A 13,409-nucleotide genomic window follows, 5' to 3' on the forward strand; every position below is an offset into this window, starting at 1 on the left:
ATTTAAATATAAATACATTTTGCACACAGAGGGGTGGGGAGAGGATGAACAGAGAAGAAACATTAAACAAACTAGCATAAATCAAAAGGAGTTTCTCTGTCACATTTGAAATTTTCCTGAAAATATAAACTTAACCACCAATTTTACAGAATTCCGCCATTCAATATATTATGCAAACACAGGAAGGAAAGCCAAAGATGTTCTTAGCTGCAGAAGGATACCTTTAGGTACTTGCAGACTGGAAACAGTTCAGCATTGTTCACTGCCAGGAGACCTCAGGAAGGGAATATTTTCTATGCAAGGTGCCGCCCAAATACAGTTTGGAGGGGAACAACTTTTCATGGCAGCCTGATTTGTATTTTGTTTTAAATTGTTTTGCAGCTAACTTTGTTGATCAAGGGAAGCTTACTTGCAAATCTCAACTCTTGTTGACTTCACTGCTTTGCCCTGTTAATCTTAGCTACTACCAGGAATTCCATGAGCAACAGATATGATTATTCCTTTGCCTGTTCGGTTTAAGACTTGAAAGCACTGTTTCCCAAATCTGGTAACTTGAAGATGTGTGGATTTCAACTCCCAGAATTCCCCAGCCAGCATGTTGCCTGGGGAATTCTGGGAACTGAAGTCTGCACATCTCCAAGTTACCAAGTTTGCGAAACAATGCATGATTAATTAATTTATTGCATTCAGAGGGATCCAGACTGTTTAGTACATATAAGAATTAAACCATTAAGCTACTAAAAGGCAATGTTAAAACAAATTTCTTGGGTCTGAAAAAAACATTCATACCTTCAATAAATATAAAGTGCAAAAAAAGGCAGAATAAAGTAAAATATTTGAATACCAGACTCTTTCTTGAAAATTGTGCCATTTTCCTCTTTTCATTAAATGGCCAATAATGCTAATGTAAGTAAATCCCTCAAGTATCAATGGAATTTAAACATGTTGGGGTTAAATTGTTAGAATGAAAAGTTGGAAGGATTTCGCAACCTGCCTACAGCTTCCAAAATCCATCCAAACACTACTACTGATCCGTAGCATTTCAGATGATAAACATTCACATCCATAAAAACATATACAGTTACCTATTAATCAAAGTTGTTATATATTAATAGTCATTTAATGAATATGCTACTCTTCTGTAAGTATGTACTGGTACCACTATATTTTTCAAGTGGTGGTTCATCTTGCTTTTAAAGTATGAATTTGTTACAGGAATAATGAACAAAGGAATAAGTTATAGTTTAGCAACACCAAGAGTGTTCATGGAAATTTGGGTTCTGTTACAGATCAATTCCTAAGTAAACAATAACTCTTATTAAATAATGTAGGAAATTATTCCCCTTCTCTGTCAATTCATTAACCTGAAATTCAAACTCTGATGTTCTGGAACAAATTGTAGATTACTGAGTTTCAAAAATTAGTAATGGGTACTGGATATATAAAACAATATTCAAAGTAGGAGTTTCAACAGGAAAATGAGGAACACTGATTTATGTAAACTAAAGTGCACCTACATTGTGGATAGGATCTAACAAGCAAGCATCTTAGGAATTTGCAGAATTCTTAAATGCAGCATAGGACAGTTTTTGTATGCAAATATGTTTGCCTAAAATCATTCTTGTCATTAAAAAAAAGGAACTCGGAAGATCTGACCTGTACATGCTAGTTTACACTATGTATCACTGTGGAATCAGCTAACTCACAAGCAAACAAAGTAGGGTAAAGTGACAATAATTAAAATTATTATGATGTGGAAGACACAGACGATTCAGCCCAATGAAGTCCTTCAAACTGCAGGTAGAAATCCACTTCTGTTTTGTAACTAGATATGGATACCATACCTTTTGTTTGGATTCATTGTTTAGGGCTAAGTCATGCTTTACTAGATGTAGACAGTATTTTCTTATGAGCAACTATCATTTTTTTGTATTTTAAAAGGATTTTTAGGTGTTGGAATGCAATAGGTTTCTTCCTTAAGTGAAATTATCACCTTTCAATCCAGTTTCTAAACAAAATCAAATAGGGTTATGTGTCAGTTCCTGTCTTCTATATAACTCTTTTATATAATAGTGTTTTAATAAATTTAAATTCCCAACTTTATATTTTAATGCACTGCTCGGTTTTTTAAACTGAGCCTTTTCTTCTACTTGTAATACCTGTTGTACTTGTCACAACTCCTCATTTCCAATTTATTTACTATTTACAGCACTGAGGTTTTAAAAAGTATTATGAAAGTTTTAAATAAAATCAGTATAAAAATGAGGGAAACAGCTGCCTAATTCATAAAATCCTCCACAGTCCAGGAATTATCTTTCTTTAGGCAAAGAGATTAATTAACTAATGTATGCAGGCATCTTATACTGGGCAATCATTACATTAGTTTCATGTTATAATTATTTAGCATGTAATTGTTTTCTTTCTATGGAATCCAGTTTAACAAAATTACATGCTCAGTATTTCTTAGTGAAACATACAAAAACATTTTTTCTGACATTGTCATCAAAGTTCTTATACTAAAGTTGAGTGTATTCACATATTTTAACGGAACAACTAATTAATTACAAGACACCGTAATCCTATGAGTCAACTTTTCCATAAGTTCCTTCAGGAGGCCTGTAATACTTGGGGAAAGCCTTCAGCTGCAAGGAATTAAATGCATATTTGCGACATCCAACATTCTTCATTGTATTTTCTCTTCGACAGCCCTCGCTGGGGAAAAAGACAAGCACAGAAAAGGAAAAAAAAATGACAGCAGTAAAACAAAAACAAAATTACCACTATTTTAATTAAAATGAAAGGAGTTAGCTATTTCATTTCAGTAAAATATTTGAATTCATAATTAAATAATGGGCCACTGAAGGTGTACATAAATGCCACATGGACTCTTAACAGCTACACTTGCAAATCTAAGCAAGCAAAAATGCATTTTTATTTTATTTTTTTGAGGAAAAGAGGGTATAGAGTAGGCAAGTCTGCCAGCTCCTCTGAATCACAGGGAACATATTGGCAGTAATAACATCACTTCCGGAAGATTTTGGCACAGGAGAAGAAATGTTACCGCAGGAGTTTTATCGCAGCATTTTCAATTTGGCTCTGAAATCTATTGCACACTTTCATTCAGCAAGACTGAACTCTATTGCGAAAGCCATTATTATTAGATATACATACATATACATAATTACATAAGTAATTTGAATTCTCAAAATATACTTTCCAAGTTTCCTTCTTTGGTTTTTCTAAACAGGAGATGACAAAGGAAAATGAAAGCTACAGAAGCAGAAGACAAAAGTATACAAACATGACTGAGATATTATTTATTTGTACGTTGACAACTAAGGACAGCAACATTGAACATGCTCTGAGCATTAACTACAACAGTTTTGTTTCCAATATGCACTGGGATATCAATTTATAATAACTTAGTCCAATTATCAGTACAATGAAAATTCTAGTCAAATAAGTTTTTAAAATATTGTATTGATTTCCTGGGTTTGCTGATATTTATTATACAAATATAAATAAAAGGTTTTAATTTGCATTATCTTGTATGGATCACACTTATATTCTTACATTACTAGGTCTAACTGATTTCACTATGTTTTAAATGTATGGGTTAAATAGTTGATTATTTGGTATACTTATTGTATGTAGTGACAACTATTTATATATTTGGTTTCAGCATCATTTCTACCACCGGGCATGTTTTAAACAAAAGTCTCCAGACTTATGAGAGGAAATGCATGAAATAAAGATTCATGTATTTCTTGATTTAATAACTTGTGATGTGTTTGCATGTATATATACATACGTACACACCCCTATAAATAAAGTCACATACAATTTTAAGTCTAAAGCACTCTAGTATATTTAATGCCACAATATAAGGCAGGACAGCTGAGTTTTTCAAACCATTGAATACATTTGTATTCAAATGTATTGAAATAATTTATGCACCTCAATAAGAACTACAATCCATACATAGAAAATTCTTACTTGGATGTTTTCCTCAGGCTATTTGTCAACCCAACATTACTTCGTCAAACCCAAGACTGCATTTATGTACTGAATTCTATTGTCTTGGGAAAATAGGTGTGATTGAGAACTTAAGGGCTACTTATTTTCATTTGCGAGGCCACATAGATGCATGCAGTGATCAAAGCCTACATTTGGAATAAGTGATCTTGTTGGGTAAGCAAAGGAAATGGTGGTATGGAAAAGATTGTGATGTGAATATGCCATAGAGTATGCTTAGATTTGGCATAAAATGATCAATATATTGCTAATAAATTTGTCAAAGGACTTGTTAGTTACCAAGATGTAACTACTGTGGTTTAATTTAAAAAATAAAATAAAATTGTGGTTCGATTTACAAATTGAACATTATTGTGTGACATCTACAGGAAGTGTCTCATACTTTCATTATCTACCCTGCTGCTGGCAAGTTAAACAAACATGTAGTATAATTGAGCCCTATACCTTTCACTGCAACAGAATCATATACCTACCAGGAAAGCAGCTACTGTGCTACTTTGTCAAGATCCAAATCAATCCGTTCAAGAACATATCTACGTCTTATCTTTGCAATACAATTGATATGATGCAACAGATCAGATAAACAGGATGTAGCACAACCAAATATTAAAGAATTTTATTTATAAGCCTTGGAGCTGCTTTTTTAATACCCAATAGTTACATCTATCTATCTATCTATTTATCTACCTACCTATCTGTCTACCTGTCTACCTGTCTATCTATCTATCTATAGATGTTCCTAAAACATACACTGATCTTATTTATAAATGCTATCAGGATGGGAATATATACATCTTTGTTTTGGATGAATAAATATTATAATGATAGAAATTAAGATAATTCTATTACAAATTGAATGATTAGGATTCAGGATATCACTAAAATGCATTTGCATCTTTTACATACCTTAAGATTTAAAGTTTAATATTAACCCAAAAGAGCTATTAGTGCATTTTATGGCAATATTTAATGTAAATATTAATTAACATGTGATAGCATTGTATCACACAGATTATAAAAATACTTTTCCAATGATTTGAATGGAATTAGATGATCATTAAGTTTACTCTTTCCATATATTCTTTCTTTTTTTGATGCAGTAAGAAAGTAAATATATAAATATACTGACTATATATTGTGTGCAGCATACTGCTTTCAAGTTCATTTTAAAGGGCATAATGTGTTGCAACAGATCTATGAGAAAATTAACTCCACGGTTTTAAGTATTGATGATTATAACACTGTAGAAGTGATGCTTGTAAATCAAAGTAGAAAGATGCCTTAGACAGATGTGTAGATAAATATGTTACAAAGCCCCCCCCTTTCCCCCTTACCACTTAAATATGAAATGCAAGACTGACACTTTTTTAGGATATACAAAAACATTAGAAATTTTTTTAGACATAGTTTCTTTCTCGGGATAACAAGAAACATGTGAAACAAAGCTGTATGTAGTTATAAAGAAATGGAGGGGAGGTGGATTTGAATGCCTAAAATAGATGATACAGAAACTAATCTTCAGGTTGATTAAATCACTGAGGTAACAGGCAGCTGTTGGACTTACATTACAAGGACTGGAAGCTCAATGACAGTGTAAGCACTCAATACAATTCCTTTTCATAAAAGAATCAGATGTGTATTTTACAAGTTTAGTACAATAGAAACAAAATTGTAAGGCATACTAATCATTATTCTTGGCAACAATGCTATGAGACGTTTTTTGACAAATCGGTACCAGGTGGCAATATATATTCTGGCACTTTACTGGATTTTTGCTTGTTTGTTTTATTTCATTTGCAACGTAATTTAGCCACCAAGTATGCAATGCTCAGAAACAGCCACACAATCAGTAAATTGGGGCTTAGAGCTAATAAAGGAATAGAGTAAAGAAGACTGGGATCTAGCCTGAAATCCCGGAGGGGCACCAGGCCACACAAGTTCTTCTGGATGACTACCTCCCGTGTTCCAATACTGTGAAAAGGAAGAGATTTGGGAAGAAAAGAAAAGAAACAGAAAAAAAAAAAAACCACAGACATGCAATGTATGTATCAAAAGATAAAAAGAGAATCAAGATGGCAAAATAAAAGAGAAAAAAATTGGTTCAGGAACAGGAAAGAAAATAAACTTTGAAAAATTCACAACAGAAAGTAGAATGTGTGAGGATAAAGAATAAGGAAATATGCCAATTTTTCAAAATAATAATAAAAGGCGCAATTACAGAATAAAGGAGAGAGAAAGAGAATAAAAAAGAGAAAATAAGAAAGAATACTGTAGTCTACTGAAAATAAATACATGTATGTCAAACTAGAATGGTTTTCCATGTTCATTTTTCTCATTTGGCTAAGCGATGTTCCATGCGCCTGTGCCATGCTTTCCACATGCTGCAAAGAAAGGGAACTCTGAAAAGCAAACTGAACATGAATAACCATTGTGATATTTGACCCTTTCAAGAATGCTTCAATGCCGGGTATATTGAATTAATTAAACTATTAATGTAGTGAAACTTCCCCTGAAGTAGCTAGGTAAAAGTTATTTCTTAAAATCCATGGCACTAGCTCAGTGGCTTAAGAACTAAAATAAACCACATAGATGTCCTATTTCCCAGCCTAAAATATACTTGAAGAATAGGTGGAGAGCTTAAAAGTTTAAAAAAGTAAATCTATCCACTTTGGCCCCTGATTCTGACTTTATTCACTTTGTTATTTGACGTTTTCAGCAATAAAGATATGGTATCATGTGTATCAAAAGGCAGGGGGAAAAAATTGAAGAATTAAGTCTCTGGAAAAATATCTTAGGCAAGATAAACTACATGAAGCATTTATTTTGAGCTTTTTTCAATGAATGTTTTAGAAAATTAGCATCTATTTTAAAACATTTTATTAAAAGATGTTAAATTGAAATTCTACAGAAGAAATATTGACTGCCAATATTTTCAAACTCAGATCAACAAGAGTATTCCCTTGCTTCAATTTTAATTTTTGTATTATTAATGCAATGGCTGTATTGCCAGAAAAAATTGCTTTGTTGTAAAATAATGCCAAAATGTAGCAATTATTTTGTAATAAGCAAATAAAAATAGATTTCCTACTATTAGTCTACTATGTAGCATCATCCACATCAATTCTATAGTTTTATTTCCTAAATGCTCAAAGCACAACAACATGGTAACTTTTTCTCAGCATGGTATGAGCTAAAAATGTTTGTTTAATACAACTGGTCCTTGATGTGATCCATATTAGATCACTATGTAGTGAATGTTATCAGACGAACAATTAATGAAATGATAAGAATTAACTTGAAAATACTTTCTCTTATATTAGATATACTATATTCTTAAATTGCTGGCTCAATGTGAAACAATTGCAGTTTATTTATTTATTTATTTATTATTTAAATTTTTATACCACCCTTCTCCCGAGGGACTCAGGGCGGTGCACAGCCACAATAAAATACGTATATCCATAAAATTTAAAAGTTGTACTTTATGGAATTATGTAGTTGCTAGATAGGATTTATGGAATTAGAAAACATTTGCTAAAGTAAGATGACATTGCAAGTAGGTTTTAAAAATAATAAACCATTGAAGGTTTAGAAAGGGTCAAATAGCAAAAACATATAGAAAGGATAAGAGAATTGAACATTTGTGAGAGCTTGTGAGATGACATACAGAACATTTACATTCAGCAAAAGTGAATGTTGAAAGCAGAACTCTATAGTCAAGTTAAACTATGATTAAACACTAAATCTGGATTTCTTATCCTTTCTTGCTTCATATGTAAAACTGGAGCTTTTCAGCAGTGCTTGAAATAAGTACTGGATTTTTATTTAAAACAGAAACTGAAATCTGTGAATATGTCAACTGCTTCAGAAAGCAGATTAAACTGATATGACCACACAGAAGGTTGTGATGGAGTTGTTTGCTGTATCATGAAACATTCATAATGGCAATTCGCTGAAGGGGCAAACTATTGTCTGAGGAGTAAGCATAGGAAACCAATGCAACCTGCAGATGTTTCTCCTTAATTCAGTTGATAATTCTGCATTTTCACTTCCAAGGAAAACAGCAGCCTTGACAATGTTAGTTACAAAGCTTTCATAGCAGTAAAGCAGAAAGATCTACATGCTTAGCAATTTCTTCCTATATATCTCAATTCCAAGGAGACGGTTTAAATGATTTCAAAGTCTGGATCTCAGAGTACTCAGCAATGACAGTTACTATATATGTGTAAAGAAAAAGCTGAATTGTATAGTATTGAATACTCATCTGCAGTTTACAGGGCTCCGGGATTAGAAACAAGTAAGCGCAAGCAAACTAGATCTTCTTACCTCCTCATGCACTCCAGGGCCTGAGTGAAGACCTGCGGAGCCATTCCATGTTCATGTTGCAGTATGAGACATTGCTCCAGGGTCACCGACATGGCAGTCCGATCCTTGGCACTTTTACAGCTTGTAAACCGAACACCATTTAGTCTGCGGCAAATCTGGAAAAAAGAATGCTTGGTATTAGTTCCACGTATCGCAGGACAAATATATAGATACAGTATTACCCCAGAATTACTAGGAGAATTTCATAGCTGACACTGGGATGAGATTAGAATTCAAGAAATGTAGAATCTATAGTCAATCTTGAATTATTTTAAGTATGATTATGTGCTGTCAAATTGTGTTTGAATTCTAGCAACCACATCTTTTCTGTGATGAACTGTCCCTAGCCTATTCTTTCAAATCTCCCAATAGTGTACTCATCATTACTATAACTGAGTTCATCCACCTGTATTCATTCATTCATACGTACATTCATACAATCTATTTCTGGAGGGAGAACCTTCCAGATGACAGAGATTATAGCAGAAAAGGCACATTCCTGCCAGCTGACACATCTTGACTGATGGGACCCATATCATGCCTTGCTGGTGGTTGCCCTACTCTTTCCTAGCATTAGAGTCTCTTCCAGAAAGCTGGGATTTCACAGAATGTGTTTGATGTAGGAGAATTGGAGCCTAGTCATTTGTGCCTCAGAGTGAGAACTCTGAGATGATTTGTTCAGTAACCCATTGATCTGTGTTTTTGGCTGTCCACAGTATTCTCAGGAATCTTCTCTAAAATCAAAGTTTAAGGGTGTCAATACTCTACATACGTTACTTGTTTAAATCTCAACTTTTGCTTTCCCAGAGTGACACAGGGAATACCATGGCTTGCATGACTCTGATCTTTGTAGGTATAGACATATCACGGCATTTGAATATTTTTAAGCCTTTCAAGACTGCTCTACTGAATCCTAGTTTGTGGCATATTTCATATCTGCTTGTTCCTTTACTGTTCATGGATGATCCTAAAAAGCAAAAGCTATTCATCACTTCAATATCTTCTTCTTCTCCTTCTTCCTCCTCCTCCACCTATTGTCATTACTTTAGTTAGATATAGATATGCTCTACAGATATTAGAGGACAATTTTCAATACATGCCATATTTATTGGGGCCACTGAACAAAAAAAACCAAAACCTATCAGTAGAACCCAGATTGCCTACTTCAGCCATGGAATATGGGTTTTCAAGTGTCAAAATCTACAGAATGGTGGATATAACTTCATGATGCATGCGCCATCCCTTTTCTATATATATCAATGTCATGCCCAGTTTCTTGTAAATTTTTAACTCTCTTGTGAACCTCACTGGTCAAGCTATAGCATTGCAATCCTCAGTGCCCATCATTGCCATTTCTATGCAGAACAAGGCAACTGGTAATAGCACCCTCAGTAGAAAATGGGCAGGCTTCTTCTAGGGCAGCCAAGCTGGCAATAGTGTCAATAGTTTAACAGCATTTTCTTTTTAAATTAGTGGCTGCCAATGAGATATTTCTAACATTTCTTGAGATATCTACAGAAACTACACAATTATGATATATGTAGAGCAGTAGTGGGTTTCAAATCCCAGTTCAAGTGTGTGCGTGCAATGCTTCCGCGCATGCGCAGAGACGTCCAGGCAGGTGGGTGGAGCCTCTCGTTGCCACCACTACCGGTTTGCCCAATCCAGGGTGAACCGGTAGCAACCCACCACTGATATAGAGATATATGGAAAGCCGTTTGGTTTAGTGATTAAGGCAGGAGACTGCAAGTTCTAGTCCCGCCATAGCCATGAAAGCCAGCTGGATGACTTTAGGTCAGTTACTCTCAGACCACCTCACAGGGTTGCTGTTGTGGGGAAAATAGAAGGAGGAAGGTGTGTTGGATTTGTTCGCCACCTTGAATTATTTGTAAAACTAATAAAAGTTGGATATAAATAATCAAATATTATAATAATCAAATAAATGTACTTTTAACATCAAAATCAACAAAGTAGAAAAAGCATGGCTTCTGGAATTCTTGCCACCTCCTTTATGAACAATGACCATTGGTGCTTTTGCCTTCATCTTTGTGTAATAAAGTAATGGGTTGCATCTGCATCTGTATATATGCACTTTTCCCCAAAGGTTGTGCATATGCATTTCCTATATACATGAGTGTCTAAACATATTTCTACTTTTCCTATATTTCTTCTGTATTGTGTTGTGGTTTGTGTATATGTACGCAATGCAAAGTACAGAGCAAGCTGCATACATTCCACTATGAGTCACATGACAGGAGGGAGGGGCCTTAGACTGAAGCTGTCATCAGCATTCCAAGGCTTTGCCCATCTGGGAAATCTTCTCAGCAGGCTTCAACCTTACCTAGTCCATTTTCAGACTTAATCTGTTTTTTACTGGCTTCTTCCTCACATCAAATTTAGTCCTGTTCTATTTCTTTGTCACATAAATCACATATAATCCTGAAGCCCTTTAAGTAATCTCCAGAATTCTGATGAATTAGAAATATTAAAAATAGTCGAAATCTTACAATGATGCCCAGACTGAATTTATGCAACAGTGCCCAGAACCTAAAATTTTGCTAATCCTGGAGGAAATCATGCCATGATAGAACCACGATAGAATGGTTTGGTTCTCCAACCCAACAAGACAGACACAGACTTCAGAGGATAATTGGAACTGCAGAAAAAACAATTGCTACCAACCTGCCTTCCATTGAGGACCTGTATACTGCATGAGTCAAAAAGAGGGCTGTGAAAATATTTACAGACCCTTCACATTCTGGACATAAACTGTTTCAACTCCTACCCTCAAAACGATGCTAGAGGGCACTGTACATCAGAACAAGAAGACACAAGAACAGTTTTTTCCTGAATGCCATCACTCTGCTAAACAAATAATTCCCTCAACACTGTCAAACTAGTTACTAAGTCTGCAATACTATTAATCTTCTCATTGTTCCCATCACCCATTTCCTCCCATTTATGACTGTGACTGTAACCTTGTTGTTGGTATCCTTAAGATTTATATTGACTGTTTCCCTATGACTATCATTAAGTGTTGTACCTTATGATTCTTGACGAATGTATCTTTTCTTTTATGTACACTGAGAGCGTATGCACCAAGATAAATTCCTTGTGTGTCCAATCACACTTGGCCAATAAAGAATTCTATTCTATTCTATTCTATTCTATTCTATTCTATTCTATTCTATTCTATTCTATTCTATTCTATTCTATTCTATTCTATTCTATTCTATTCTATTCTATTCCCTAACCTAACCTAACCTAACCTAACCTAACCTAACCTAATCTAACCAAACCAAATGTCTTAAAATCAGAAAACTGGAAGGTGTTTCTATAATCTTTTTAGTCAAGGAAACAACATGGCACAACAGCAGAGAACATGCAGGGGTCTGAAGCTTTCTGTACTGCTGCTTATTCTGAAGACATAACGTTGTCATGGGAGATAAGTGACAACATACTTAAGTTAACTTTCTTTAATCTTACCTCAGCAGCTTGCCAAAGAATATCAACATTCTTATTTTTTCTTGCATGTACATTCTGTCCAAGGAATCTCAATAGTTCAGGCAGGCATGTTTGACTCCGAGATCGAGGTAGACCTGAAGAAAGAAAAAAAACCACCTTAACAAATGCCCAATAGCATTTTTTCATCTGAGAATGGATAGGTTATGTTTAGCAACAGAGAGTTATTCTCATGACTGTATCTCTCCTATCCAAGCTACATAAGCTGACAGCTTGACATTAGCAATGGGGGTGGGGGGGGAGGGGATATTTGAATGTAAGGAGGAAGGGGGGGGGATGGAAGCTTGTGAGCAGCTTCAGCCAGCCCAGGTCAACTATCGGTATGCAGAGTTGGGAACCAAGAACCTGTTTCCTAAACAATATACAAGCACCTAATTGGACCGGATAACCGGGGGATGGTTGGCGGGGAAAGAGGAAAATTTACTTTGTATTGTTTGCATGAGAAAACCTCAGATTCAGCTTATGCTATATCTGTAAGCTTCAGTAAAGTATACTCTTGGCAAAAAAAACCCCAAATGGCCAGGAGTCTTTCTTTGCCAGATGACTGAATGGCACAGTTGACAGTTATGTTTTTAGCAAAATCATAGAAATTCAATAGAATTTAGGAAATCTGAACTAGAGTACGTAAAACCTATGGATCACCCAATATTCTTTACTTCAGGAACTGGAACTATACATAATAGGAATTCAGAAGCCATTCTTACACATCTCACATCAACTGATGTGTTGCATCTGATATGGTGAACTCCATGAAAATTTATACTTTTTAATAAAATGTGTTAGTTGGAAAAAGTACTACTAGATTCCTTCAGATTTTTGGGGACAGCCTATGAGGGCCATGAGCACTCTTTTGTAATGGTTGCACTTTCCTTTTGAGGGAGCAGATAGAAAAAAGAGGATTGGTAAAAGGTAAGCAGCAATAGTGAAAGACCATCTTGTATTCTAAACTGTAAATTCCTTGAGCAATATTGCTAAAATTAATATAAATATCCCTTTTCTTATCCACATCTGAGCACAGAACTGATTTAGTGCTGAATTTGCATATCATGAATGTGCTGGCATCATCATTGCAGGAAACAGACTGCCAGCTATTTAAAACAAAAACAGCAGCAAATAAAACTGGAGTTATACTTTTTCATTTCAGTAAGTAGAAGGACTTGAAAAAGACATTTAAATGCCATACTGTCAAAGTGACCTACAAAGATCAGAATCATGCAGGCCATGGTATTCTCCATAAAAGTGAAAGTTGGACTATGAAGAAGTAGAATAAGAAGATTGATGCTTTTAAAATTTGGTGTTGGTAAAGACTCTTGAAAATATCATGGGCAATCAAGAAAACAAACTAACAGATCATTGAATAAATCAATCCTGAGTTCTCACTCAAGACATACTTGATTAGCTCAAATTAGCCTACACTGGGCATTATGAGAAGTATTAGAGCTTTCTGAAGAAGGCTCTAATGCTGGGAAAGGTAAGGAAAGAGGCAA

The 13,409-nt window shown here is 34.8% G+C and overlaps 1 protein-coding gene across 22 annotated transcripts in view; it reads right to left on the bottom strand.

The window, feature by feature from the left end:
* Positions 1–2,508: 2,508 nt before the first annotated feature.
* Positions 2,509–13,409, bottom strand: part of INPP4A (inositol polyphosphate-4-phosphatase type I A) — a 111,792-nt gene continuing 100,891 nt past the window's right edge. For 14 of the 22 annotated variants that reach the window (XM_087871474.1, XM_087871467.1, XM_087871470.1 and 11 more), the window contains 3 exons: positions 11,887–11,999; positions 8,362–8,516; positions 5,801–6,006 (listed from right to left, as the gene is read on the bottom strand). In XM_087871474.1, coding sequence (XP_087727600.1) covers positions 5,826–6,006; positions 8,362–8,516; positions 11,887–11,999 — 449 coding nt within the window. In that variant the 3' untranslated portion in view covers positions 5,801–5,825. Of the gene's footprint in view, positions 2,713–5,800; positions 6,007–8,361; positions 8,517–11,886; positions 12,000–13,409 lie in introns of those variants that run through there. The other 8 variants (XM_087871478.1, XM_087871469.1, XM_087871477.1 and 5 more) reach the window with 1 other exon arrangement.

Source organism: Pantherophis guttatus, chromosome 5 (assembly GCF_059756535.1).
Source record: "Pantherophis guttatus breed Tessera chromosome 5, ASM5975653v1, whole genome shotgun sequence".
Classification (NCBI taxonomy): Eukaryota; Metazoa; Chordata; class Lepidosauria; order Squamata; family Colubridae; genus Pantherophis; species Pantherophis guttatus.